This window comes from Oncorhynchus tshawytscha, linkage group LG12 (genome assembly GCF_018296145.1).
Source record: "Oncorhynchus tshawytscha isolate Ot180627B linkage group LG12, Otsh_v2.0, whole genome shotgun sequence".
NCBI classification, from domain to species: domain Eukaryota; kingdom Metazoa; phylum Chordata; class Actinopteri; order Salmoniformes; family Salmonidae; genus Oncorhynchus; species Oncorhynchus tshawytscha.
This window is the reverse complement of record NC_056440.1, coordinates 42,062,267-42,090,132: the sequence shown is the minus strand read 5'-3', so window position 1 is coordinate 42,090,132 and position 27,866 is coordinate 42,062,267. Positions and strand designations below refer to the sequence as shown.

The following is a 27,866-nucleotide window of genomic DNA, read 5'->3' as shown; positions in this document are numbered from 1 at the left end:
ATGACAGAGCTTCGGAGGATCTGCAAAGATGCTCCCCAAATACAGGTGTGCCAAGCTTGTAGAATCACACCCAAGAAGACTAGGCTGTAATCGCTGCCAAAGGTGCTTCAACAAAGTAATGAGTAAAGGGGTCTGAAAACATATGTATTTATTCCATTTATTCCATTTTAAAATAAGGCTGTAACGTAACAAAATGTGAAAAAAGTCAAGGGGTCTGAATATTTTCTGAAAACACTGTATGCATCTGTTGGTCACAGATATCTTTTTAAGAAATGGACTGGCGTAGCTCAGTAAACCAGTCAGTATCTGGTGTGACCACCATTTGCCTCATGCAGCATGGCACATCTCCTTTGTATAGAGTTGATCAGGCTGTTAATTGTGGCTGTGGAATAATCAATTATCTAGCAACAACTCTTGTGGACATTCTTGCATGCCAATTGCAGACTCCCTCAAAACGTATTGTGTTGTGTGACAAAACTGCACATTTTAGAGTGGCCTTTTATTGTCCCAAGCACAAGGTGCAACTTTGTAATGATCATGCGGTTTAATCAGCTTCTTGATATGTCACACCTGTCAGGTGGATGGATTATTATGGCAAAGACGAAATGCTCACTAACAATGATGTAAACAAATGTATGCACACATTTTGAGAGAAGCAAGCTTTTTGTGAGTAAAGAACATTTCTGGGATCTTGTATTTTAGCTCATGAAGCATGGGTCCAACACTTTACATGTTGCATTTATATTTTAGTTCAGTGTGTGTGTTTATATATACAGTGGGGAGAACAAGTATTTGATACACTGCTGATTTTGCAGGTTTTCCTACTTACAAAGCATGTAGAGGTCTGTAATTGTTATCATAGGTACACTTCAACTGTGAGAGACGGAATCTAAAACAAAAATCCAGAAAATCACATTGTATGATTTTTAAGTAATTAATTTGCATTTTATTGCATGACATAAGTATTTGATACATCAGAAAAGCAGAAACTAATATTTGGGACAGAAACCTTTGTTTGCAATTACAGAGATCATACATTTCCTGTAGTTCTTGACCAGGTTTGCACACACTGCAGCAGGGATTTTGGCCCAGTCCTCCATACAGACCTTCTCCAGATCCTTCAGGTTTCGGGGCTGTCGCTGGGCAATACGGACTTTCAGCTCCCTTCAAAGATTGTCTATTGGATTCAAGGCCACTCCAGGACCTTGAGATGCTTCTTATGGAGCCACTCCTTAGTTGCCCTGGCTGTGTGTTTCGAGTCGTTGTCATGCTGGAAGACCCAGCCACGACCCATCTTCAATGCTCTTACTGAGGGAAGGAGGTTGCTGGTCAAGATCTCGTGATACATGGCCCCACCCATCCTCCCCTCAATACGGTGCAGTTGTCCTGTCCCCTTTGCAGAAAATCATCCCCAAAGAATGATGTTTCCACCCCCATGCTTCACGGTTGGGATGGTGTTCTTGGGGTTGTACTCATCCTTCTTCTTCCTCCAAACACAGCGAGTGGAGTTTAGACCAAAAATCTCTATTTTTGTCTCACCAGACCACATGACCTTCTCCCATTCCTCCTCTGGATCATCCAGATGGTCATTGGCAAACTTCAGATGGGCCTGGACATGTGCTGGCTTGAGCGGGGGGAATTTACGTGCACTGCAGGATTTTAATCCATGACGGCGTAGTGTGTTACTAATGGTTTTCTTTGAGACTGTGCTCCCAGCTCTCTTCAGGTCATTGACCAGGTCCTGCCGTGTAGTTCTGGGCTGATCCCTCACCTTCCTCATGATCATTGATGTCCCACGAGGAGCCCCAGATCGAGGGTGATTGATCGTCATCTTGAACTTCTTCCATTTTCTAATAATTGCACCAACAGTTCTTGCCTTCTCACCAAGCTGCTTGCCTATTGTCCTGTAGCCCATCCCAGCCTTGTGCAGGTCTACAATTTTATCCCTGATGTCCTTACACAGCTCTTTGGTCTTGGCCATTGTGGAGAGGTTGGAGTCTGTTTGATTGAGTGTGTGGACAGGTGTCTTTTATACAGGTAACAGGTGCAGTTAATATAGGTAATGAGTGGAGAACAGGAGGGATTCTTAAAGAAACACTAACAGGTCTGTGAGAGCCGGAATTTTTACTGGTTGGTAGGTGATCAAATACATATGTCATGCAATAAAATGCAAATGAATTACTTAAAAATCATACAATGTGATTTTCTGGATTTTTGTTTTAGATTCCGTCTCTCACAGTTGAAGTATACCAATGATAAAAATGACAGACCTATGTTAAAAATTGCAGACTTCTACATGCTTTGTAAGTAGGAAAACCTCTCCCCACTGTATATACACAGCAGAGGCGGACTGAAACAATAATTCAGGCGGGGAATTTGACTCCATCCCAGGCCACCCTGTTCACACAAACCATCAGACCGTTAATTTTGTAGGCTAACCCTAGGAGAGCATCCTTGTACCCTTGGGCCTTGCTTTGGATGGCAGGTTTTATGGTCACATCCTTTTCAATTATTTCCATTGTGATGACCACATCCTTGTAAAGTGCACGGTCAGGCTTTGCAAAGCTTCCAAATACTTTCCTCAAGGCCTCGACTTTGGCCCACCAGCATGTTTCACCAATTACATCAAGCCATCTGTCTCCTGTCCTCACTGGTTTCCTCCCATAGCTTCATGCTCTTGCAGGAATCTCGAACGAACACTGCAATATCATTCAGCAGGTAGAAAAGGGATTCACCTGCCACAACAACCCCAGTGGTGTCAGTTAGCACAAGGTTGAGAACATGTGTGTAACACCATATGTGTATTTGGTTAGGAGACTCTCCTGTGAGCAATGTAGAGAAGCCCATGTATCGTCCCTACATATTAGCTACTCCGTCTGTCGAATTACACCTTTTGATATCTATGTCCATCTTCGCAAGGGTCTGTTTCACAAGGTCCACAAAGTACTGTCCAGTCTGACTCACAGTCAATGACTGCAATGAGTCTCTCTTGGACAACATCAGTGACATCTCGCAGAACTACTGCACACTGGTCTTTGTGGTTAAATCCTGTGTTGTGTCCATTTGTATTGAGAACATCCCTGCCTTTCTCACTTCAATAGCAACTGTCTGACTTGAATTACTTTATTTGCTTTTGTTTTGGACATCATAGTTACCAAGGACCATCTTCCTTTACTTCCCATCTGCTTCTTGCTCTTCTCAATGCAATCACTAACATGCAGACATCATATTTGCTTAGCAACAACATAAGCTCAACAAACTTGCCATGATTGATGGCCATGTTTTCCAAGTTATATGCAGCTTCGTGTTTGTGTCCTCTGTAGCTCACATTTACCAATAACTTTAACTACATCAATCACATGTTCCATGACCCGCCTCCTCTTTCTGTCCTGGTCTTGTTGAACTGACATTTACTTATCACTCAGAAGGGTACGGATGTCTACTTTGCTGGCTCTGAGGAAAAGGGCTTCTACACTTTCTCTATGGGTCTTGCTACTCTCATGTTCCTGTACTCTCTGATGGGCATGTTTCTAGGCCTGCATGCCTCCTTTGACAAATGCACTACACTGGCTGATGGTTTTGCGAATGCAAGACACACTGAGCAGAATAAGGAGTGAGTTACTTCATTGTAGGTCAGTCATTTTCTGTTTGTGCTATCTTTGGAGTGGAATACATTGAGAATGACTGTTTGAGGGGTTTGTTTTGGGTGGTACTGAAAAAAAGAAGTCAAAATCCTTGGACTGAGGATGGGCAAAATAATCACATTTTCAGTGCTTTCGCCGTCCCTTTCTATTTTCCCTGTACTGGGCTCTGAACCTCTCTCTCTCTGCACATCTGGTTGCTCTGCAGAATGAGATTATTGTAAATAACATAAACTTAAATTTACATTACTTGTGCAGTCATCAATTGTATGCCACCCGATTACAGTCCTACTGATAATCTCATAAATAAAGTACATATTAATCTAAAATCATAGCCTACATGTTTAGGTTTGTGCTCTTAAGTTGTACCTGAAGGTTCCTGCTCTGAGTCTGACTCTGAACTGACCACCATCTCCCTTTCTGCAGGAGCACCTGAAGTTCTGGTGGTGGTGCTGCTTCCTTCTCCACCTTTGCAAAGAAAATACTCTTATCATACTTACTATCTTTAGTGTATCGGTAGGCTACATTAATACAGCTCTGGAAAAAATGAAGAGTGGTCTCTCAATTTGAAGTGGTCTCTTAATTTTTGCCAGAGCTGTATATTATTGTAGTAACTTAAAATGCTGGTACTAATGGTGCTAATGATCTTTGTCATTGCCTATGCTGTGTCACACAGGCTAATGTGTTAAGTTCATGGATGTATTATGGTTAACTTACTGCAGCCTGTTTCGCTGTACAGTACATGTGCACTTTCCCTAGCTTATGTGGCATGAGTCATGACCGAATGCTGGCAAGTCCATAGTCTAGGTTTACTATGTTGTACTAGTTGAAACATATTGCCTTCAATGTTATATTATGATCGCTATGTTGCACTCATTGCTATGATATAATACCTCCACGAAGACTTAAGATGTGCAAACTGTTTAGCCTACCGGCCGTTGTGTTACTATTTTTAGCTACTATTTAGCTAGCCATATTGGGTGTCGTGTGTGTGTGTCAGTGAGTGTGTTTTAGATAGTGTTTTTGACTGACATGGTCCCTTATTTGCGAACATGGCACTTATTTTGCAGCATTTAGTTGTGTCTGTGGTAAGGGCTTTTCTAATTTAATTCTCTCCCTCTCTGATCCACCTTTCCTTTTCTGACCGTCCATTACGCCGTGGGACCTTTCTAAAATGTTATCGGTAGAGAAGCAGGTAGATGGTTTCTATGTGCGTTGCGGAGAGACCTGATGTCACTTTTGGTGCGCTCACCCTCGCATGGGGACACGACAGCGCCTGATGCATGGATTCTCCGTCAACTCATTCCTGCTTGCTATATTATCGCTGGTCAAGTTGACTACTCACGGCATGCCAAAATGGCCCTCAGGGTTAGGGTTAGGGTGTGATTCCGGCTTTCATTCGCGAATTGCTGCAAGGAAACCACTACTAAAGAACACCAATAAGAAGAAGAGACTTGAATGGGCCAAGAAACACGAGCAATTGACATTAGGCTGGTGGAAATCTGTCCTTTGGTTTGATGAGTCCAAATTTGAGATTTTTGGTTCCAACTGCCGTGTCTTTGTGAGACGCAGAGTAGGTGAAGGGATGATCTCTGCATTTGTGGTTCCCGCCATGAAGCATGGAGGAGGAGGTGTGATGGTGCTTTGCTGGTGAAACTGTCAGTGATTTATTTAGAATTCAAGGCACACTTAAGCAGCATGGCTGTCCCGGTCTTCCCCAACCAGCTCTCTGGACTTCCGAAGACAAGGTCGCATGCAACTTCCCATATAGCATTCTGTATTCCTCCACAACCACCTCTCTGAGACCCAGGGTTGTTGCCTTGCAGATTTGGTCGTCCGTTCACCACAACCATTAGTGTGGACACAAATGTCAGAATTGGAGGCTGTTTTCCTAGCTTTTTGAAGATTCATAAACTGGTAAAAAAAAGGCGTTTCCCCAAAGCTTGTTGGCAAGACTGTCAATAGATCCTCCCATCGCACAAAGGCTCAAAATGCTTCAAGTTGGTCCAATTTGAATTAAAACCCTTCATTGGTCGTTACTAGGTGGCAGTGTAATCTCTCTATTTTATTTTCAGAAAGCTCCATCACATAGTTTTTCTCCCCAACAGATTAACCTTTTCACTAGTCAGTTCCAAATATCTCCAACGGTCTCCCCAACATTACTTTTTTTATGTGCATGATGTCAGAATGCACTCACTGCCCTCAAACAAAGCCTGCTATTTATCTATAGGCTATGTTTCAAATTGTCAACTTGTATTGTATTTTCTAACAGTTTAGTGTTAAGCTATTTGCCAGCTATGTGTGGTGCCACGATTGTGGTTGTCACGTAAGAGCAACCAATTACCTTCTGAAGTCACATAATTAGTTAAATAAAGTCCACCTGTGTGCAATTTAAGTGTCACATGATCTCAGTTTATATACAGCTGTTCTGAAAGGCCCCAGAGTCTGTAACACCACAAAGCAAGGGTCACAACCAAGCTAGCGGCACCATGAAGACCAAGGAGCTATACAGACAGGTCAGGGGCAAAGTTGTGGAGAAGTACAGATCAGGGTTGGATTATAAAAAAAAAAAATGAAACTTTGAACATCCCACAGATCACCACTATTAGGTATAAATGTTTCACTAGACCAACATCCAGTGAAATTGCAGAGCGCCAAATACAAAAACAGAAATACTCATAATAAAAATTCTTAAAACATACGAGTGTTATACATCGGCTGAAAGATACACTTCTTGTTAATCCAGCCACAGTGTCAGATTTCAAAAATACTTTACGGCGAAAGCATGCCATGCGATTATCTGAGAACAGCACCCAGCAGACAAATCATTACAAACAGTAACCAGCCAAGTAGGAGTTACACAAGTCAGAAATAGTGATAAAATTAATCACTTACAATTGATGATCTTCATATGGTTGCACTCACAAGACTCCCATTTACCCAATAAATGTTTATTTTGTTTGATAAAGTCCCTCTTTATATCCAAAAACCTCAGTTTTGTTAGCGCGTTTTGTTCAGTAATCCACAGTCTCAAACAACATCCGGTGAAATTTCAGAGCGTGAAACTCAACAAAACAGAAATTCTCATAATAAACATACATAAACGATACAAGTGTTATACATCAGCTTAAAGATAAGCTTCTTGTTAATCCAACCGCTGTGTCAGATTTCAAAAAGGCTTTACGGCGAAAGCAAACCATGCAATTATCTGAGAACAGATTGTGGAGGCTGATTGTGGAGGCCAGGTCATCTGATAGAGCACTTCATCACTCTCTTTCTTGGTGAAATAGCCCTTACACAGCCTGGAGGTGTGTTGGGTTATTGTCCAGTTGAAAAACAAATTATAGTCCCAAGCGCAAACCAGAGGGGATGGGCGTATCTCTGCAGAATGCTGTGGTACCAATGCTGGTTAATTGTGCCTTCAATTCTAAAAATAAAAAAAAAACAGCAAAGCACCCACACACCATCACACCTAAGGAGGTCATCCGTTCACCTACTGAAAATCTAACCCTAAACGTTGTTTCAACCAGTCAAATCACATTCATATGTATTCCTCAGAGATTCTAGAACGTATCCAGACTTCACTATATCATTAGGGGTGCGGTATATCCTATAGGACACCAAATTTGGTCAGAGAGTGACGCCTTCATGGCACGCCGATGACTCAGGCAGTCTTCACTTGATCGACTCTAACTTTGTCAAATAAGCACCAATCGGGGTCAAACAAAGCTAGCTCGATAGCCAATGAGATGGGATTTACGGGAGTATCTGGAAACCCTGTATCTGTCGCAAATTGTAGCTGCTGACCTTCTGCGACAGCATGCCTTTTCCTTTAGGACAAAAATTATAAGAATATTCAGAATTATGAATTTATGAAAACTGGTTGTTTTGCAAATGTTGAACTTATAATATGGCTACTAATACTGGAGAAGCTAAATCCAAGTGCAAGTATACAGATTTGACGATATTCTTGCAGAAAAATGTAATATGAAAGCAAATGTTTCCTTCACGATTTGCCCAAATGTACTTGGGTGACTTCAAACTAAATGTCATGTAGTTTGCACATACTTCAAGTTATTTTGCACATACAAAATGCCTGACTCCATAACAATAACATAGCAACATTTGACAAGACACGACAAGATGGTGACCGGCAAGTTCGGCCTGGTGGCAGCACTTTTATTTTACCTGTTTGTTTTAAATGTTACTGGAAATAATTGCATCTGCTATTTAGATGAAAGAATAGTACATTCTCAGCAATTTCTCAGTCAAGCAAACACTTTTGATGGCATTCAGCACTTTGGATTTGGAAGAAATGTTATATTCCAACCTTTCATAGCACCTTGGCACAAACCAAAACGATCATCAAAATCCAGTCTGATCGCAAATTAATGGTGGAGATCTTACAGTAACTCTATGCCTTCTCTTATTGAGTGATATCCATCAATGCCCTGGACCTCACTTTATCAGGAAGCCCATCAAACGGCCTATGCACCCATGCTCCTCTTGCAAACGGTGGATAAAGAGTAACAGCAAAGCTTTGGTGTGTTTGGAATGCGCGCAGTGGATTCATTTAAAATGCAGCAATTCTAGCTTTGGGCAAGGGGTCAATGAAGCTTACCATTGCTGTCGGTGTGCTGTACCCGCGGGGCATTGAAGGTGGAGTGGGACCAGAGGACTTACCGAGGGTGGAGAGTGCACCGGAGGAGGGGGGTCCACAGCGGAGCGGCGGCAACCAGAGGTGAGTGACGGGGGACACGGTGGTGAGGACGATGGAGTAGCACCTGGGGTGGGGTGCTCCATGGCGACAGAGAGTCCAACAGAGGCAGGGAAGTGGGAAAATGGCAGCGCAGTAGGAGGCAAATTACAAGTGGATCGGGAATTCAATGAGGCCTTTGGGAAGAAGGGCTTACATTTTGTGCACTTAAAAGTCCGAAGCCTACTACCGAAGATCAATGAGATACGCCTGTTGGTTTGCAAATCAGAGGTGGGTGTCTTATGTTTTACTGAGACATTGGATTCATCTGTTTGTGACTCAGAAATTGAGATAGGTAATTACTCTGTTGTCAGGAAGGATCGGAATCGGAACGGTGGGGGGACATGTGCATTCGTAAGATCAGACATTGCTTTAAACATCAGATCGGATTAAAACGCTGATCTGGAGATTGCTGGATACCTGCCTTCCCAAAACCAAGCCGATTTTGTTGGGGTTGTGTAATAGGCCGCCCAAGCAGAATGCATTCTGTGAAGGCTTGGTTTACAGGAGTATTGATGGTCCTGCGCCCAGATATCTAAGTGATTACTTTCCTCGTGTTAGGGAGGCACACAATCACAGCACCAGATCAGGTGTTGCTGATGTGTGCTTATACAGGTTCAGGAGTAATGCTGGGAAAGGTACATTCTTGTATACTGGAGCCTCAGAATGGAATGAGTTTCCTCTGCCTATAAAAACAACGTCCTATCTGGACAGCTTTAAAAATAAAGTAAAAAATGTTTGATGTCTTCTGTGCCCATAGGAATAACTCCTATGATGTAACTGGAATGAGGAGAGAGATGTTCTTGTTCTATGTTTTTGTTTAATTATTTCACTACCATACTGTGTTCGATCTTGTCCAGCCATCTTGTTTCAAGAGGACCACACTGGAAATAAGTCCCAGACTTTATTGTGTGTTATCCTCTGATGTTATTCATGTGCATGTATGGCTTTTACGTTTTATGTGTGCTTGTTTTTTTTAATGGTCGCATTAATAAACTACACTAAACACTACTTCCATCTTGTGAACACCATCGGAATTATAACCAGAGTGATGACTAGAAGTGGGACCTTTGTTGCATTTCAAAGATGGTGGTAGAAAAAAAAGTTTATTTCGTATTTTCTTCTACCATATCTATTGTGTTATTCTCCTACATTCAATTCACATTTCCACAAACTTCAAAGTGTTTCCTTTCAAATGGTACCAAGAATATACATATCCTTGCTTCAGGTACTGAGCTATAGGCAGTTAGATTTGGGTATGTCATTTTTGGTGAAAATTTAAAAATAGGGGGCTATCCCTAAGAAAACAGAACATCAGTGATAGCAGATAGTCAAGCCAAAACCAACCGTTTTCATTCAGAAGACTGAAAAGATATAGCCACTTATGTTAACCATTTCTCTATTCAACTATTTCAAACATGGTTTGTAGGCTTCTGTTTTAGCATAATCTTGTGGAGAAAGACACAGGGGAGCAATGTCAGTATTAATCGAGCAGTATGGGATTGGAACATAGAGGTCTACATTACATAAAATGTTAGGAGGTATTTAAACAAGGATACACATAGAATGTATCACTTAGATGACTAGTATTGATAAATCTGGTACAAAGAATATAATGGTTGAATTTAGACAGTGAATGGGTGTTCACTACTTTCCACAAGCATTGAATAAGATGAGACACCCTGGTCATGGAACAATTGGAAATGACTGGAGGAAAATAAGTCTTTGATTAATGCAAAGATTGTGGACACGTAATTGCTTTCAGATATTGCTAATGTATTTTTTATCTGAGTGTATTGTTGTTGACAATTGTCATTGCAGTCTCAGTGGCAGGACAGAAATTGTACCAGGATATATTATGGACTAGGACAGATGGAGAGGCTGTCTCCTGCAGCTACAAAGACAATGATCCGTGTACAACGGATGTCCATTGGTACCAGACGAAGGAGGGAGAAACTTTTATCTTAATTATTGAGCTGTGAATGAATTAATGAAAAATATAGTGTTTTGCACCACAGGATGTGACATAATCAGAGGATCTGTTTGAGACGACACACCCCAGCTGTTTTTTCACATCTCATCTTCATAATCGACTATATGATCCAAACCATACTTCTGTAAATATTTGTGGAATCAATTTGATTTTCAGTGATTCATTTCTTATTCTTATTCACATTGTTCAATGTTATATAGAACACTTTTGATTTTCCCAATTCTTAAGCACATATTCACTGAACATGGACTGTGGAAAAATAATATTCTCTCTTTTTCTGGGTAAGTGATTCATCCAACCTTCATCCAACTGGTGTCTAATATTTGAATGGAATAATTCTACTGTGAGTTTTTTTGGTGATCCACTTCTGTTTTACAGTGGCTGCTTCGGGACAACAGCTGCAACAGGACCAGATTTTAAAGACTAGGAAAGAGAAACAGAGTGTCTCCTTCAGCTGCAAAGTTACTGGTTCGTGTTTTGGTAACACAGTCCACTGGTACCAGAAGGGAGAGGGTAAACCCTTCTCTCAGATTTTATACAAAGTTTTAAATACCAATTCTTTCACCCGTGATAACACTCATCCTCAGACAGCAGATTTCTCTGCCATGGGTAAGTCTGACTCCAGTGAGCTGAAGATCCAGTCAGTTAAAGTGTCCCATTCTGCCACCTACTACTGTGCCTGCTGGGACTCGTCAACCCACAGTGAGAACTGATCCACATAGCCTGTACAAAAACTCTGTGGTTTTAATGAAACTTTGAATTCATGAAAAGGTTTCTGCACCACAGGAAGTGACATAATCAGAGGTTAGATTGGTTAGATTTTCCACCATGCAGTCGAGAGACAGTTCAAGTTTAATAACTACAGTATGTACATGAATAAGTAAATCCACTTCTGATGTAGCAGAGTGTGTGGGGCTTGCCATCATAAAGCAACCATTCTCTTGGGATATAAGCGAAGCTGCTATCTCTATCGGCGCGGAAACCAAGACGGCCATCAAGGAACTTCACTGGACTTTATGTAAACTGGAAACCATACATCTCGAGGCTGCATTTTATATAACTGGGGATTTTAACAAAGCTAATTTGAGAACAAGGCTACCTAAATTCTATCAGCATATCGATTGCAGTACACGAGTACGTAACACACTCGACCACTGCTACTCTAACTTCCGCAATGCATACAAGGCCCTCCCCGCCCTCCTTTTGGCAAATCTGACCATGACTCCATGTTGTTGCTCCCCTCCTATAGGCAGAAACTAAAACAGGAATCGCCCATGCTTAGGTCTATCCAACGCTAGTCTGACCAATCGGATTCCACGCTTCAAGATTGCTTCGATCATGTCGACTGGGATGTGTTCCGGGTAGCCTCAGACAATAACATTTACGTATACGCTGACTCGGTGAGCGAGTTTATAAGGAAGTGTATTGGAGATGTTGTACCCACTGTGACTATTAAAATCTTCCCTAACCAAAACTGAAAGCACATTTCACTGCATTTAATCATGGTAAGGCGACTGGAAACCTGGCCAAATATAAACAGTGCAGTTATCCCCTCTGTAAGGCAATCAAACAAGAAAAGCTTCAGTATAGAAACAAAGTGGAGTTGCAAAACAACGGCTCAAACACGAGACATATGTGACACGGATTACAAAAGAAAACCAGCACCGTCGCGGACATCAACTTCTAGCTCCCAGACAAATTAAACAACTTCTTTGCATGATTTGAGGACACAATACAGTGCCACCGACATGGCCCGCTACCAAAAACTGTTGACTCTCCTTCTCCATGGCCGACGTGTTAACCCTCGCAAGGCTGCCAGCACAGACGGCATCTCTAGCCGCATCCTCAGAGCATGTGCAGACCAACTGGCTTGTGTGTTTATGGACATATTCAATCAATCCCTATCCCAGTCTGCTGTCCCCACATGCTTCAAGATGGTCAGCATTGTTCCTGTTCCCAAGAAAGCTAAGGTAACTAAACTAAATGACTATCGCCCTGTAGCACTCACTTCCGTCATCATGAAGTGCTTTGAGAGACTAGTCAAGGATCATATCACCTCCAGCCTACCTGTCACCCTAGACCCACTCCAATTTGCTTACAGCCCCAATAGGTTCACAGACAATGCAATCGCCATCACACTGCACACTACCTTATCCAATCTGGACAAGAGGAATACCTACGTAAGAATGTTGTTCATTGACTACAGCTCAGCATTCAACACCATAGTACCCTCCAAACACATCATTATTCTTGAGACCCTGGGTCTCGAACCCGCCCTGTGCAACTGGGTCATGGACTTCCTGACGGGCCGCCCCCAGGTGGTGAAGGTAGGAAACAACATCTCATCTCCCCTGATCCTCAAAAATGGGGTCCCACAAGGGTACATTCTCAGCCCCCTCCTGTACTCCCTGTTCACCCATGACTGCATGGCCATGCATGATTCCAACAATTTAAAGTTTGCAGACGACAATACAGTTGCTGGCTTGATTACCAACAACAACGAGACGGCCTACAGGGAGGAGGTGAGGGCCCCCGGAGTGTGGTGTCAGGAAAATAACCTCACACTCAATGTCAACAAAACAATGGAGTCGATTGTGGACTTCAGGAAACTGCAGAGGGAGCAGCACCCTATCCACATCGACCGGACAGTATTGGAGAATGTGGGAAGTTTAAGTTCCTCGGCGTACACATCGCAGACAAACTGAAATGGTCCACCCACACAGACAGCGTGGTGAAGAAGGCGCAGCAGCGCCTCTTCAACCTCAGGAGGCTGAAGAAATTTGGCTTGTCACCAAACACACTCACAAACTTTTACAGATGCACAATCGAGAGCATCCTGGTCGTGAGGTAGTGAGGTCTGCACAACGCATCACCGGGGACAAACTACCTGTCCTCCAGGACACCTACACCACCCGATGTCACAGGAAGGCCAAAAAGATCATCAAGGACAACAACCACCCGAGCCACTGCCTGTTCACCCCCCTGTCATCCAGAAGGCGAGGTCAGTACTGGTGCATCAAAACGGGGACTGAGAGACTGAAAAACAGCTTCTATCTCAAGGCCATCAGACTGTTAAACAGCCATCACTAAGATTGAGGGGCTGCTGCCAACGTACTGACTCAACTCCAGCCACTTTAATAATGGAAAAATGTATGTAATAAATGTATCACTAGCCACTTTAAACAATGCCACTTTATATAATGTTTACATACCCTACATTACTCATCTCATATGCATATACTGTACTCTATACCATCTACTGCATCTTGCCTATGCTGTTCAGCCATCACTCAGTCAAACATTTTTATGTACATATTCTTATTCATTCCTTTACACTTGTGTGCATAAGATAGTTGTTGTGAAATTGTTAGGTTAGATTACTTGTTGGAAACCTGGCCAAATATATTGCAACCCCTATTACTAGCCTGTTCAACCTCTCTTTCGTGACGTCTGAGATTTCCAAAGATTGGAAAGCAGCTGCGGTCATCCCCCTCTTCAAAGGGGGGGACACTTTTGACCCAAACTGCTACAGACCTATATCTATCCTACCCTGCCTTTCTAAGGTCTTCGAAAGCCAAGTTAACAAACAGATTACCAACCATTTCAAATCCCACCGTACCTTCTCCACTATGCAATCTGGTTTCAGAGCTGGTCATGGGTGCACCTCAGCCACGCTCAAGGTCCTAAACGATATATTAAATGCCATCGATAAGAAACAATACTGTGCAGCCATATTCATTGACCTGGCCAAGGCTTTCAACTCTGTCACCACATCACATCACATCACCACATGGTGCGGCAGGGTAGCCTAGTGGTTAGAGCGTTGGACTAGTAACCGGAAGGTTGAAAGTTCAAATCCCCAAGCTGACAAGGTACAAATATGTTGTTCTGCCCCTGAACAGGCACTTCAGAAAATAAGAATTTGTTCTTAACTGACTTCCCTAGTAAAATAAAGATAAAAAACATCCTCATCAGCAGACTCAACAGCCTCGGTTTCTCAAATGATTACCTCGCCTGGTTCACCAACTTCTTTTCCTATAGAGTTTAGTGTGTCAAATCGGAGGGCCTGTTGTCTGGGCCTCTGGCAGTCTCTATGGGGGTGCCACAGGGTTCAATTCTTGTGCGAACTCTTTTCTCTGTATACATCAATGATGTCGCTCTTGCTGCTGGTGAGTCTCTGATCCACCTCTACGCAGACGACACCATTCTGTATACTTTTGGCCCCTCTTTGGACAGTGTGTTAACTACCCTCCAGACGAGCTTCAATGCCATACAACTCTCCTTTCATAGCCTCCAACTGCTCTTAAATACAAGTAAAACTAAATGCATGCGCTTCAACTGATCGCTGCCTACACCTGCCCGCCCGCCCAGCATCACTACTCTGGACGGTTCTGACTTGAATATGTGGACAACTACTAATACCTAGGTGTCTGGTTAGACTGTAAACTATCCTTCCAGACTCACATTAAGCATCTCCAATCCAAAATGAAATCTAGAATTGGCTTCCTATTTTGCAACAAAGCATCCTTCACTCATGCTGCCAAACATACCCTTGTAAAACTGACCATCCTACCAATCCTCGGCTTCGGTGAAGTCATTTACAAAATAGCCTCCAACACCCTACTCAACAAATTGGATGCAGATTATCACCGTGCCATCCGTTTTGTCACCAAAGCCCGATATACTACCCACCACTGCGATCTGTACGCTCTCGTTGGCTGGCTCTCGCTTCATACTCGTCGCCAAACCCACTGGTTCCAGGTCATCTACAAGACCCTGCTAGGTAAAGTCCTGCCTTATCTCAGCTTGCTGGTCACCATAGCAGCACCCACCCATAGCACGCGCTCCAGCAGGTGTATTTCACTGGTCACCCCCAGGGCCAATTCCTCCTTTGGCCGCCTCTCCTTCCAGTTCTCTGCTGCCAATGACTGGAATGAACAACACAAATCTCTGAAACTGGAAACACTTATCTCCCTCACCAGCTTTAAGCACCAGCTGTCACAGCAGCTCACAGATCACTGCACCAGTACATAGTCCATCTATAAATAGCCCAAACAATTACCTCATCCCCTACTGTATTTATTTATTTTTGCTCGCTTGCACCTCAGTATTTCTACTTTGCACATTCACCTAATGCAAATCTACAATTCCAGTGTTTTTATTTGCTATATTGGATTTACTTCGCCACCATGGCCTTTTTTTATTGCCTTTACCTCCCTTATCTCACCTCATTTGCTCACATTGTATATAGACTTGTTTTTGTACTGTATTATTGACTGTATGTTTGTTTTACTCCATGTGTAACTCTGTGTTGTTGTATGTGTTGAACTGCTTTGCTTTATCTTGGCCAGGTCGCAGTTGTAAATGAGAACTTGTTCTCAACTTGCCTACTTGGTTAAACAATGGTAAAATAAATCAAATACTTATAACTTTGGCGAACTATATACCTTAAATGGTACATAAATAACAGAACACCAGTGATAGCAGATCGTGTAGCCAAAATCAACAGTCCCCATTTATAAGATTGAAAAGATATAGCCATTGGTTTGTTATGTGAACCATTTCTCTGTTCAACTTTATCAAACATGATTTATAGTTTTGTTTTACAACCATCTTGTGGAAAAAGACACGGGTGCAATGTCAGTATTAAAATAACAATATGGAGCTGGTACATAGAGGTCTACATCAAACGTTAGGAGAACATTGAACAAGGATACACCTAGAATTTATCACTTAGCTGGGTAGTAAATCTGGTACGAAGACTGGTTGAATTTAGACAGTGAATGGGTGCCTCCATAATATAAACTTTCTCCCTTCATTGAATACGTGGAGGCATTGGCTAGTGGCCTTTTCACCATATTTCTTTCAAATCAGTGAAGGGAGTGAACAAGTGCACACTTTGGGAGGAAGAAGAGATAATATAATTGGAACATAGCCCTTGTCAACAACCACAGGAAGTGGCATCAGATTGGAGGAGCAGTTAGTGACAGTGTTTCACCCTCACATCATCTCTGCTCCCACTAAACACAATTATCTTCAGGTTCAAAAGAAGACATCTCAGAATCATCATAGAAATGTCTCTAAGCTCTGTGGTCATTCTTTACTCACTTTGTTGAAGTACTGTATCTTTTCTTCTTACAATGCACCCTAGTCGTGGAGCAACTGGAAATGACTGGCAGAAAATAGTGTCTCTGTCTGAATTTAAGTCTATGATTGATGCATAGATTGTGGACAAATGTAATAGCTTTTAAGTTTTGCTAATATATTTTTGTCTTAGTGTGTTGTTGTTGTCAATTGTCATTGCAGTGTCAGTGGCAGGGCAGAAATTGGACCAGGAGATATCATGGATTAGGATAGAGTGAGAGGTTGTCTCCTTCAGCTGCAAAGACAATGATCAGTGTACAACGTATGTCTACTGGTACCAGAAGGAGGGAGAACATTTTACCTTGATTCTTGAGCTGCGGAAGAATCAAGCTGTGAATTAATGAAGAAGAAAGTGTTTTGCACCACAGGAAGTGACATTGTCAGAGGAACTGTTTGAGACAACACACTCTAACTGGTTTTTCACCTCTCATCTTCATAATCGACTATATGATCTAAACCATACTTCAGTAAAGAATTGTTAAATCAGTCTCATGTTCAGTGTTATATATAACATGTAGCTTTTCATTTCCCCAATTCTTAAGCACATATTCCCTGAACATGGATTGTGGTATAATAATATTCTCTCTTTTTCTGGATAAGTGGTTGATCAAACCTGTATCCATATATTTGAATGGAGTAACTGTACTGTGAATTTTTTAGTGATCCACTTCTGTTTTACAGTGGCTGCTTCAGGACAACGGCTGCAAAAGGACTCGATATCAAAGACTAGGAGAGAGAGAGAGAGTGTCTCCTTCAACTGCAAAGTTACTGGTCGGTGTGGTAACCTGGTCCACTGGTATCAGAAGAGAGAGGGTGAACCATTTACTTGGATTCTATACTTTAATTCTGGTGACAATTCTGACAGCCGTGCTACCACTCATCCTCAGAGAGCAGATTTCTCCATTTGGAGGGAGTTTGACTCCAGTAATCTCATGATCAAGTTCGTTAAAGTGTCCCATTCTGCCACCTACTATTGTGCCTGCTGGGACTCGTCAACCCACAGTGAGAACTGATCCACACAGCCTGTACAAAAACTCTGTGGTTTTAATCAAGCTTTGTATTCATGAAAAGGTTTCTATACCACAGTAAGAGGTTAGAGTGTCGTGTCTTCTTCAAATCCAAAGTGAAATGCAATTATAAAAGGAATTATAAATAAATAAACAAGATGTCTTGCCAATGAGCAAACAGTGTCTAAACTGGATCTTCTTGATGTGTCCTGTATATGTATATTGTGTGCAGAGGTTGGACAGAGGTTTGTGTGCTTTTTAGGTATATATGGGTATAACGGTCAGAATAACGTATTTACAAAAGTTTTCAGATCGTTTGCTATGAGACTCAAAATTGAGCTCAGGTGCATCCAGGTTTCAATTGATTTGCATCCAGGTTTAAATTCAATTGATTGGACATGATATGGAAAGGCACACCCCTGTCTATATAAGATCCCACAGTTGACAGTGCATGTCAAAGCAAAAAACTAAGCCTTGAGGTAGGAGTCATTGTCCATAGAGCTCTGAGACAGGATTGTGTTGAGGCACAGATCTGTGGAAGGGCACCAAAAATTGTCTGCAGCATTGAACGTCCCTAAGAACACAGCGGCCTTCATCATTCTATCGTTACATTATTTATATGCATGTGGAAGCCTCTGTTTTGAAACCATTGGATTCAGTTTTCCATTCAGCAATACATTTTATTACTGGGGAAAGTTTTAGAACTCATCATTGTATTCTTTACAAACATGTGGGATGGACCTCTCTGTCTGTAGGAAGAGAGCTGCACAACCTTTTAATGATTTACAATGCCGTTTTGCAACCCTTTGGTCTCCACATAATTGAGAAAGTCTGCTTTTAGTTTTTTTGCTCCCTGTGTGGAACAAAATGCAGAATTCCTTGCAATGAGATATTCTGGTGCCTTTCGGGCAAATAAAATGATTGATTGGAGACTTTTACGTTTCAGAATGCGATTGCTTTTCTTAAATATATTTAATGTTGTGTATTATGTGTTTTATTATAGTGTTTTGTAGGGCTGTTGTGTTTAATGTGTAAAGGTATACAGGGTTCTCATGTAAAATAGTTTTACCTCAGTGTGACTCCCTGTTTAAATAAAGGTTCATTCAATTCTTAAATGGAAGAAGTTTGGAGCCATCAAGTCAATGTCCTTGAACATCTCTGGAGAGACCTGAAATTAGCTGTGTAACGACGCTCCCCATCCAACTTCACAGTGCTTGAGAGGATCTGCAAAGAAGTAACTCCCCAAATACAGGTGTGTCAAGCTTGTAGAATCATACCCAAGAGGACTCTGTAATCGCTGTAATCGCTGCCAAAGCTGCTTCAACAAAGTACTGACTAAAGGGTCTGAATACCTGGGTAAATGTGATATTTTTAAAAACAATTTCAAAAATGTCTAAACTTGTTTTTACTTTGTCATTATGGGGTATTGTGTGTAGATTGATGAGGGGAAAAAACTATTTATTTAATCTTAGAATAAGAATGTAACATAACAAAATCTGAAAAAGTCAAGGGGTCTGAATACACTGTATACATCTGTTGCTCACAGATACCTTTTAAAAAACCGGAGGTGCGTGGATCAGTAAACCAGTCAGTATCTGGTATGACCACCATTTGCCTCTTGCAGCGTGACACATCTCCTTCGCATAGAGTTGATCAGGCTGTTAATTGTGGCTGTGGAATGTTGTCCTACTCCTCTTGAATGGTTGTGTCAAGCTCCTGGATATTGGAGGAACTGGAACACGCGGTCATACAGGTCCTTCCAGAGCATCCCACACATGCTCAATGGGTGACATGTCTGGTGAGTATGCGGGCCATGGAATAACTGGGACATTTTCAGCTTCCAGAAATTGGGTACAGATCATTGCTGAAACATGGGGTGGTTAGTGCGTTGGGCCAGTAGCCGAAAAGTTGCTGGATCGAATCCGTGAGCTGACAAGGTAAAAATCGGTCTTTCTGTGTTCCCTGGAAGGCTGTTATTGTAAATAAGAATGTGTTTTTAACTGACTTGCTTAGTTTAAAAAAAAGGTTGTATTGAGAAAAAAACAAGAAAAAAAACATGAGGTGATGGATGAATGGCACGACAATGGGCATCAGGATCTCGTCACGGTATCTCTGTGCATTTAAATTGCCATCGATAAATGCAATTATTTTGGCTGTCTGTAGCTTATGCCTGCCCATAACATAACCTCAGCGCCACCGTGGGGCACTCTGTTCACAACGTTGACATCAGCAAACAGCTCGCCCACAGAACACCATACACTCTGTCTTCCATCTGCCCGGTACAGTTGAAACTGGGATTCATCCGTGAAGTTGAATCTCTTCTGCAGCCTGCCAGTGCCCATAGAAGGTCAGCATTTGCCCATAGAAGGTCAGCATTTGCCCACTGAAGTCAGTTTCAACACCGACCTGCTGTCAGGTCATGACCCCGGTGAGGACAATGATCACGCAGATGAGATTCCCTGAGTTTCTGACAGTTTTTGCAGAAATGATTCTCTTGTGAAAACCCACAGTTTCATCAGCTGTCCGGGTGGCTGGTCTCAGATGATCCTGCAGGTGAAAAAGCCAGATGTGGAGGTTCTGGGCTGGTGTGGTTACATGTAGTTTGTGTAGCTCAGTTGGTAGAGCATGTTGCTTGCAATGCCAGGGTTGTGAGTATGAGTCCCACGGGGGACAAGTACAGAAATGTATGCACAACCCTTCTCTGGATAAGAGTGCCTGCTAAATGACTAAAATGTAAAAAATGACAATGTCTGCAGTTGTGAGACCGGTTGACATACTGCCAAATTCTCTAAAAGAATGTTAGATTTGGCTTATGGTAAATAAATGAACATTCAATTCTCTGGCAACAGCTCTGGTGGACATTCCTGCAGTCAGCATGCCAAATGCAGACTGCCTCAACTTGTGGCATTGTGGTGTGTGACAAAACTGCACATTTTAGAGTAGCCTTTTATTGCCCCAATCACAAGGTGCAACTGTGTAATGATCATCCTGTTTAATCAGCTTCTTCAAATCAAATGTTATTAGTCTGGAGTACAACACAGTGAAATGCTTACTTACGAGCCCCTAACCAACAATGCAGTTAAAAAAAATAAAAGTAACAAGTAATTAAAGAGCAGCAGTATAATAACAATAGCAAGACTATGTACAGAGGGGTACCAGTACAGAGTTAATGTGAGGGAGCAACGGTTAGTTGAGGTAATATGTATATGTAGGTGGAGTTATTAAAGTGACAATGCATAGATGATAACAACAGAGAGAAGCAGCGGTATAAAAGAGGGGGGACCTAGACTTGGCACTCCGGTACCGCTTACTGTGCGGTAGCAGAGAGAACAGTCTATGACTAGGGTGCTGGAGTCTTTGAAACATTTTAGGGCCTTCCTCTGACACCACCTGGTATAGAGGTCCTGGATGGCAGGAGGCTTGGCCACAGTGATGTACAAGGCCGTACGCAGTACCCTTTGTAGTGCCTTGCGGTCAGAGGCCGAGCAGTTGACATACCAGGCAGTGATGCAACCGGTCAGGATGCTCTCAATGGTGCAGCGGTAGAACCTTCTGAGGATCTGAGGACCCATGCCAAATATTTTCAGTCTCCCGAGGGGGAATAGGTTTTGTCATGCCCTCTTCACTTGGTGTGCTTGGACCATGTTAGTTTGATGGTGATGTGGACACCAAGGAACTTGGTCTGCTTGGTCCTCTTTTGGTCCTCTTTTTCCTATAGTCCACAATCTACTCCTTTGTATTGATCACGTTGAGGGAGAGGTTGTTGTCCTGGCACCACACGTCCAAGTCTCTGACCTCCTCCCTATAGGCTGCCTCGTCGTTGTCGGTGATGAGGCCTACCACTGTTGTTCCATAGGCAAACTTAATGATTGTGTTGGACTTGTGCCTGGCCTTGCAGGCATGAGTGAACAGGGAGAACAGGAGGGGGCTGAGCACTCACCCCTGAGGGGCCCCTCTGTTGAGGATAAGTGTGGTGGATGTGTTGTTACCTACCCTTACCACCTAGGGGCGGACTGTCAGGAAGTTCAGGATCCAGTTGCAGAGGGAGGTGTTTAGCTTATTGATAAGCTTTGAGGGCACTATGGTGTTGAATGCTGAGTTGTAGTCAATGAATAGCATTCTTACATTGGTGTTCCTTTTGTCCAGGTGGGAAAGGGCAGTGCGGAGTGCAATAGAGAGATTGCATCATCTGTGAATTTGTTAGGGCAGTATTCAAATTGAAGTGGGTCTAGGGTTTCTGGGATGATGGTGTTGATGTGAGCCATGACCAGCCTTTCAAAGCACTTCATGGCTACAGATGTGAGTGCTACGGGTCGGTAGTAATTTAAACAAGTTACCTTAGTGTTCTTGGGCACAGTCACTATGGTGGTCTGCTTTAACTTCTTGAGTGGAGGCGGCAGGATTTTTGTTTTTTGGCTACAAAAACGTACCCATTTGAAACTGCCTATTTCTCAGGCACAGAAACTAAAATATGCATATAATTGTCAGATTAGGATAGAAAACACTCTAAAGTTTCCAAAACTGTCTGTGAGTATAACAGAACTGATATTGCAGGCAAAAACCTGAGGAAAATCAAACCAGGAAGTGGTGTTTTTCCTGAAAGCTCTTTGTTTCATTGGATGCCTTGCCTCCATTTAAAGGGATATCAACCAGATTCCTTTTCCGATGGCTTCCTCAAGGTGTCAACAGTCTTTAGACATAGTTTCAGGCTTTTATTTTGAAAAAATGAGCGAGAAAGATAACTTCGCGTCAGTGGATAGCTGGGTGTTCGCAGAGTTTTGCTTGCGCAACCGAGTGGGTCAGCCATTGTCTCTCCCTCTCCTATTGAAAAAGCGATATTGATATTGTTACGGCTTTCTTCCGTCGAAGGAGAGTCGGACCAAAATGCAGCGTGGTTAGTTCGATACATGTTTAATGAATGAAAAATACGAACAAATATAAAAACAACAAACAGAAATGTGAAAACCTAATACAGCCTGTCTGGTGAATACAAACACACTGATACAGGAACAGTCACCCACAAACACACAGTGAAACCCGGGCTACCTAAATATGGTTCCCAATCAGAGACAACGAGAATCACCTGACTCTGATTGAGAACCGCCTCAGGCAGCCATAGACTCTGCTAGAAAACCCCACTAAGCCACAATCCCAAAACCTACAAAAAAAAACCCATACATAAACACAACACAAAATTAACCCATGTCACACCCTGGCCTGACCAAATAAATATAGAAAACACAAAATACTAAGACCAGGGCGTGACAGATATATTATCAATTATATATTTTAAAAACAACCTGAGGATTGATTATAAAAAATGTGTTTCTGTAGACATTACGGATACTATTTGGAATTTTCGTCTGCTATGTCATGACCGCTCCAGCCTGTGGATTTCTGAACATAACGCGCCAAACAAATCGAGGTATTTTGGATATAAAAATCATCTTTATGGAACAAAAGGAACATTTATTGTGTAACTTGGAGTCTCGTGAGTGCAAACATCCGAAGATCATCAAAGATAAGCGATTTAATCTATTACTTTTCTGACTTTTGTGACCAATCTACTTGGCTGCTAATGTTTGTGATATTTTGTCTACTGAGAGAGATGTTCTTACATAAACGCTTGTTATGCTTTCGCCGAAAAGCTGTATTGAAATCTGACACGCCAGGTGGATTAACAACAAGCTAAACTGTGTTTTGTGATTTCATGAAAATTAAATATTTTTAGTAATTTAGTAATTTAATTTGAATTTGGCGCACTGCAATTCAGCGGGTGTTGATGAAAATGATCCCGCTAAAGGGATGGGTGCGGCAGCTTACCGATCGCTGCAGCTGTACACAGCCCATCTGTAAATAGCCCATCCAACCAACTACCTACCTCATCCCCATATGCGTTTTTGTTTTTCTGCTCTTTTGCACACCAGTATTTCTACTTGCACATCCTCCTCTGCACATCTATCACTCCAGTGTTAATTGTGAAATTGTAAATACTTTGCTACTATGGCCTATTTATTGCCTTACCCCCTTACTTCATTTGCACACACTGTATACAGATTTTTCTATTGTATTATTGACTGTACGTTTGTTTATCCCATGTGTAACTCTGTGTTGTTGTTTTTGTCACAATGCTTTGCTTTATCTTGGCCAGGTCACAGCTGTAAATGAGAACTTGTTCTCAACTGGCCTACCTGGTTAGATAAAAAATAATAAGAAATAGATCTGTAAAAAAAAAATAAAGCTCAAGAGTTATGCTTAGATATGCAGAGAAACATTTAAATATTTTGCATTAACAATTAAAAATGCTAAATTATCAAATTTAAAGATGGGGGGGGACTAGCTACCTCAGGAAAAACCCACCAACCCCCCACCACCCCCAATATCCACCCCTCCAGGCTATCCTCACAGTGCAGAATACTTTTTGAGAAGGGGATTTTCACTGTGAAGGCTCGAATTTGGCTCTGGCACGACACTTTATGTGACAGGTAAGATATCCATTCCTCTGATTTTCAAAAGGTAAACAAAGCAGTAGTCCTTAATAATTAATATTTAATCTATAGCTCTATTCACTATCCAAAATCATTTCGAAAACATCTGCAGTATTGCTCCGCAAATAGGCACTATTCATGATTAATCCATGTTAGGACAAAAATATTAAGTATTTGAACATTTGTTATTAGTCTGTACAATAGATGATTCTGATTTTCAAGGAAGCCATATGAACATTTTACAGTATATTGCATGTCCCTACTCTTAGAGATATACACCCTCGGTTAAATTAATGATATAAATGTAAAGTAATTTGACATAGAGCAAAAATGTTGAACTGTTTATTTAAATAAGAGTCTTACGTTATGATATTGAAAGTTATGATTTACATTGAAATAAGATATTCCATAAAGGATAGTTGTTATGGAGAAAAATGTAATTAATTGTTTACTTGAATATAGACAGTACAGCTGGATATAAAACAAATGGTGTGGGACATCACGATTCATCTAGTCTGTAAATGTTATTATTTCTCTTGAAAATCAGACGGCATTCAACGAAAACCCAAAGTGACGCTGTACTCAGCGTCCAACTCTGAGTCGAATGAGAAGACCACCCTGCTATGTCTGGCTAGAGACATGTCTCCAGACTTGGTCAAGATCTCATGGAAGATTGAGGAAGCAAACGGCGGAAGAACGGAGGTGCCCAAAGCAGAGGGGGAACAGCTGGAGCAGAGGGAGGAAGAACAGACGACCAGTATGATCATCATTGATAAAGAGAATACGTACAGGAACAAATACATCTGTTCTGTGGAGCATGAATGGGGTGCTCAACATTTTGACATCCCAAAAGGTAAAGCCAGTCATTGAAATAGTTTTACATTAGTATGTAGACCTATTATGTTTTTCATGCACCATTATTCTTTTAATATTTATGTACTATATTTATATGAGTAGATTATCATGGATTCAACCATGTAAAACGGACATAGGCCTATTAAAAAGAAAGTACATAAAAATGTGACACACAATTGGCCATTGCATAGGAATGTTGTGTAGTTCGTGTTGCAAGTTAAAAACAAAACACAATAATTAGCGTAACAATTATCCCTGACAGTAGCCTACATAATATTCTGAAAGCATATTCTTTAATATTATCTTTTTCCATCTCATTCTCAAATAAACCAACTGAAGATACTCCAACCACCATGTCTGCACCAGCGTTCAGAAATGACATGCAGGAGTCACTGACTCTGCAGTGTACCGAAGGTAAAATTCATGTATATTTCATGCAGGGTTGGGGTCAATTCAAAACAAAAAGAAAAAAGGGAAAAAAAGAATGAGGGGTTGGATAAAGGGGTTGGATAAATGAACAGATTTAGACAGGTATTAAATCCGATTGCGTTTTGTAGCCATTCCACCTACTGAGGAACGCATTCACGTTACACGCTGTTTATGGCCGCTCAATTTGAAATTACCTTTAATTAAGGGTGCTTTCACATATCCTCTTATGATCCGGATTCAGGAGCGTTTAGTAGCCTACCCTGATCCGCGCTATAAAGCATGTGTGAGACACAAATTAACCCGGGCTGAAACGAATCCTAGACCAGCGTGAGTAGTGGGTCCAAGATCCAGGACCAGAGTACCAGGAATTGTGACTTGGCAGAGCGAGTCGAATGGAACTTTTTTACCTGTTGCACTCGCCAAGGTCATGTAAAATGTTCGTATTGTTAAAATTTCCTAATTGGAGTATAGCCGACAAAACGCGATCGGATATATAATCTGATCATGGTTTATAGGCAAAGTGCCCCTTAAAGGCACTTGTTTGCCGAGATGCTATCCACGGTAAATGTAGCATATGTCGGCTTAATAAGAACATGTGTTTTTAAACGGCAATGCCTGCAACCTGCATTCAAATTGAATCCCAGCCTTAATATTTTCTCTTCCCCAGATTCCTTCCAGTCAACGTGCAGTCTGAACCTGGCCTCTCTGGTTTACACAGTGATGATAGTGAAAAGCATGGTGTACTGCTGTGGGCTCTCTCTCCTGCTGCACAACAGGATCCTGGGAAGAGGACCCAGCACCTGAAGACCTATATGAGGAAAATCATTTATGTGCTTTTTTACATTGATACAATGTTGTTGTTGTTGTTTTTTTGTTTTTTTTTACATTGATACAGCTTGCATGACATTTTCCTTGCCTAACACAGCCTGCTCAAATTAACCAAGTTGCTCAAAATAACCATATTATTTCAGAAGAGGATGCCTTTGTGAACAAAATGTTGCAACAACAATGGATCTGTAAATGATTGTAAAATACATTTTTACAGTTCCGTGCTGTTTTCGGTGAAATAAGGTTACTTAAAACCCCCAAAATATTGCATCTCTTTACTATAAGATCATCTATTCATATTTGGGAAAATGTTATTTCATTGAATCTCATCAGAAGCGGAACAATACGATTGTAAGTCCACCAATGATCTGTTTTCAACTTGTTTGCTTCAATGTGCATGTTCCCGACGCAGATGTTGAGCCTAGACTTAATAGTGGTGGGATAATATGGTTCATGTTTCTTTGGTGTTCTAAGGACATGTGAAACGGTAGTTACTGTAAACAAGAAATAGCTAGCTGCAGAACCACAGCTCGAGTGTGTGAAGAGATGGTTATCCAAAGCTGCTGGGTGATTCACTTGGCCTTGATCTGTTTTTACCTCTAGTAGTGGGTTCACAGCTCTTGCCATCAAATTGAAGAATATGACAGCGATTGCAGACGAGTCCGTAATGGTAGTTTATGGTTCTTGCATTTGTAGAATTATAGATCTATGGCAAAACTTTTTACACTTTTGTTTATGTGTACGTTTTACCTTGAAACAATCAAATTAAATTAAATCAAGGTTGGAGAGTTTAATTTGTTTTTAACATATATATTTTGCAAGGAAATGAACATTGTTATCAAGAGAAGTATTTTCCATGTTATTGTCATGTTATTACCATTTATTCTGTGCTTCAATGTAAAGTGCTACCGAAATGTCTTATTAATTGTTTTCTTTTCTCTACATCGAAACCATGAAATAACACATATGGAATCACGTAGTAACCAAAAAAATGTTAAATAAATATATTTGAGATTTGAGATTCTTCAAAGTAGCCACCCATTGCATTAATGAATTCATTGCACGCACTTGGCATTCTCTCAACCAGCTTCATGAGGTAGTCACCTGGAATGCATTACAGTTAACAGGTGTGCCATGTTAAAAGTTAATTTGTGGAATTTCTTTCCTTAATGCATTTGAGCCAATCAGTTGTTTTGTGACAAGGTAGGGGTGATATACAGAAGATTGCCTTTTTGTGGCTATTATGGCTAGAACATATTATGGCTAGAACATCTCCAATAAGCAAAGAGAAACGACAGTCCATCGTTACTTAAGAGAAAGGGGGATACCTAGTCATTTGTACAACTCAAATGTGTCTTCCGCAACACTCTAACCTTTAAGACATGAAGGTCAGTCAATACAGTTTCTTCAAGTGCAGTCGCAAAAACCATTAAGCGAAACTGTCTCTCATGAGGACCACCACAGGAAAGGAAGACACAGAATTAACTCTGCTGCAGAGGATCAGTTTATTAGAGTTAACTGCACCTCAGATTGCAGCCCAAATAAATGCTTCAGTAACAGACATATCTCAACATCAACTGTTCAGAGGCAACTGCGTGAATCAGGCATTCATGGTCGAATCATATTAAACACTATTGTTGCACACAGAGTGAGTCCATGTAACTTATATGACTTGTTAAGCACATTTTTACTCCTGAAATTCAGGCTGTAACACAACAAAATGTG

General features: G+C 41.5%; 1 protein-coding gene across 1 annotated transcript; it reads left to right on the top strand.

Moving 5' to 3' along the window:
* LOC121847859 lies at nucleotides 1-27,160 on the top strand. Its single transcript, XM_042331102.1, has 10 exons — nucleotides 1-45; nucleotides 3,426-3,613; nucleotides 8,301-8,628; nucleotides 10,219-10,330; nucleotides 10,769-11,092; nucleotides 17,774-17,786; nucleotides 23,989-24,026; nucleotides 24,577-24,882; nucleotides 25,224-25,298; nucleotides 25,981-27,160. Exons 1-10 carry the CDS (start codon nucleotides 1-3, stop codon nucleotides 26,115-26,117), a joined length of 1,566 nt encoding a protein of 521 aa, XP_042187036.1. The 3' UTR covers nucleotides 26,118-27,160.
* The last annotated feature ends 706 nt before the right edge of the window (nucleotides 27,161-27,866 follow it).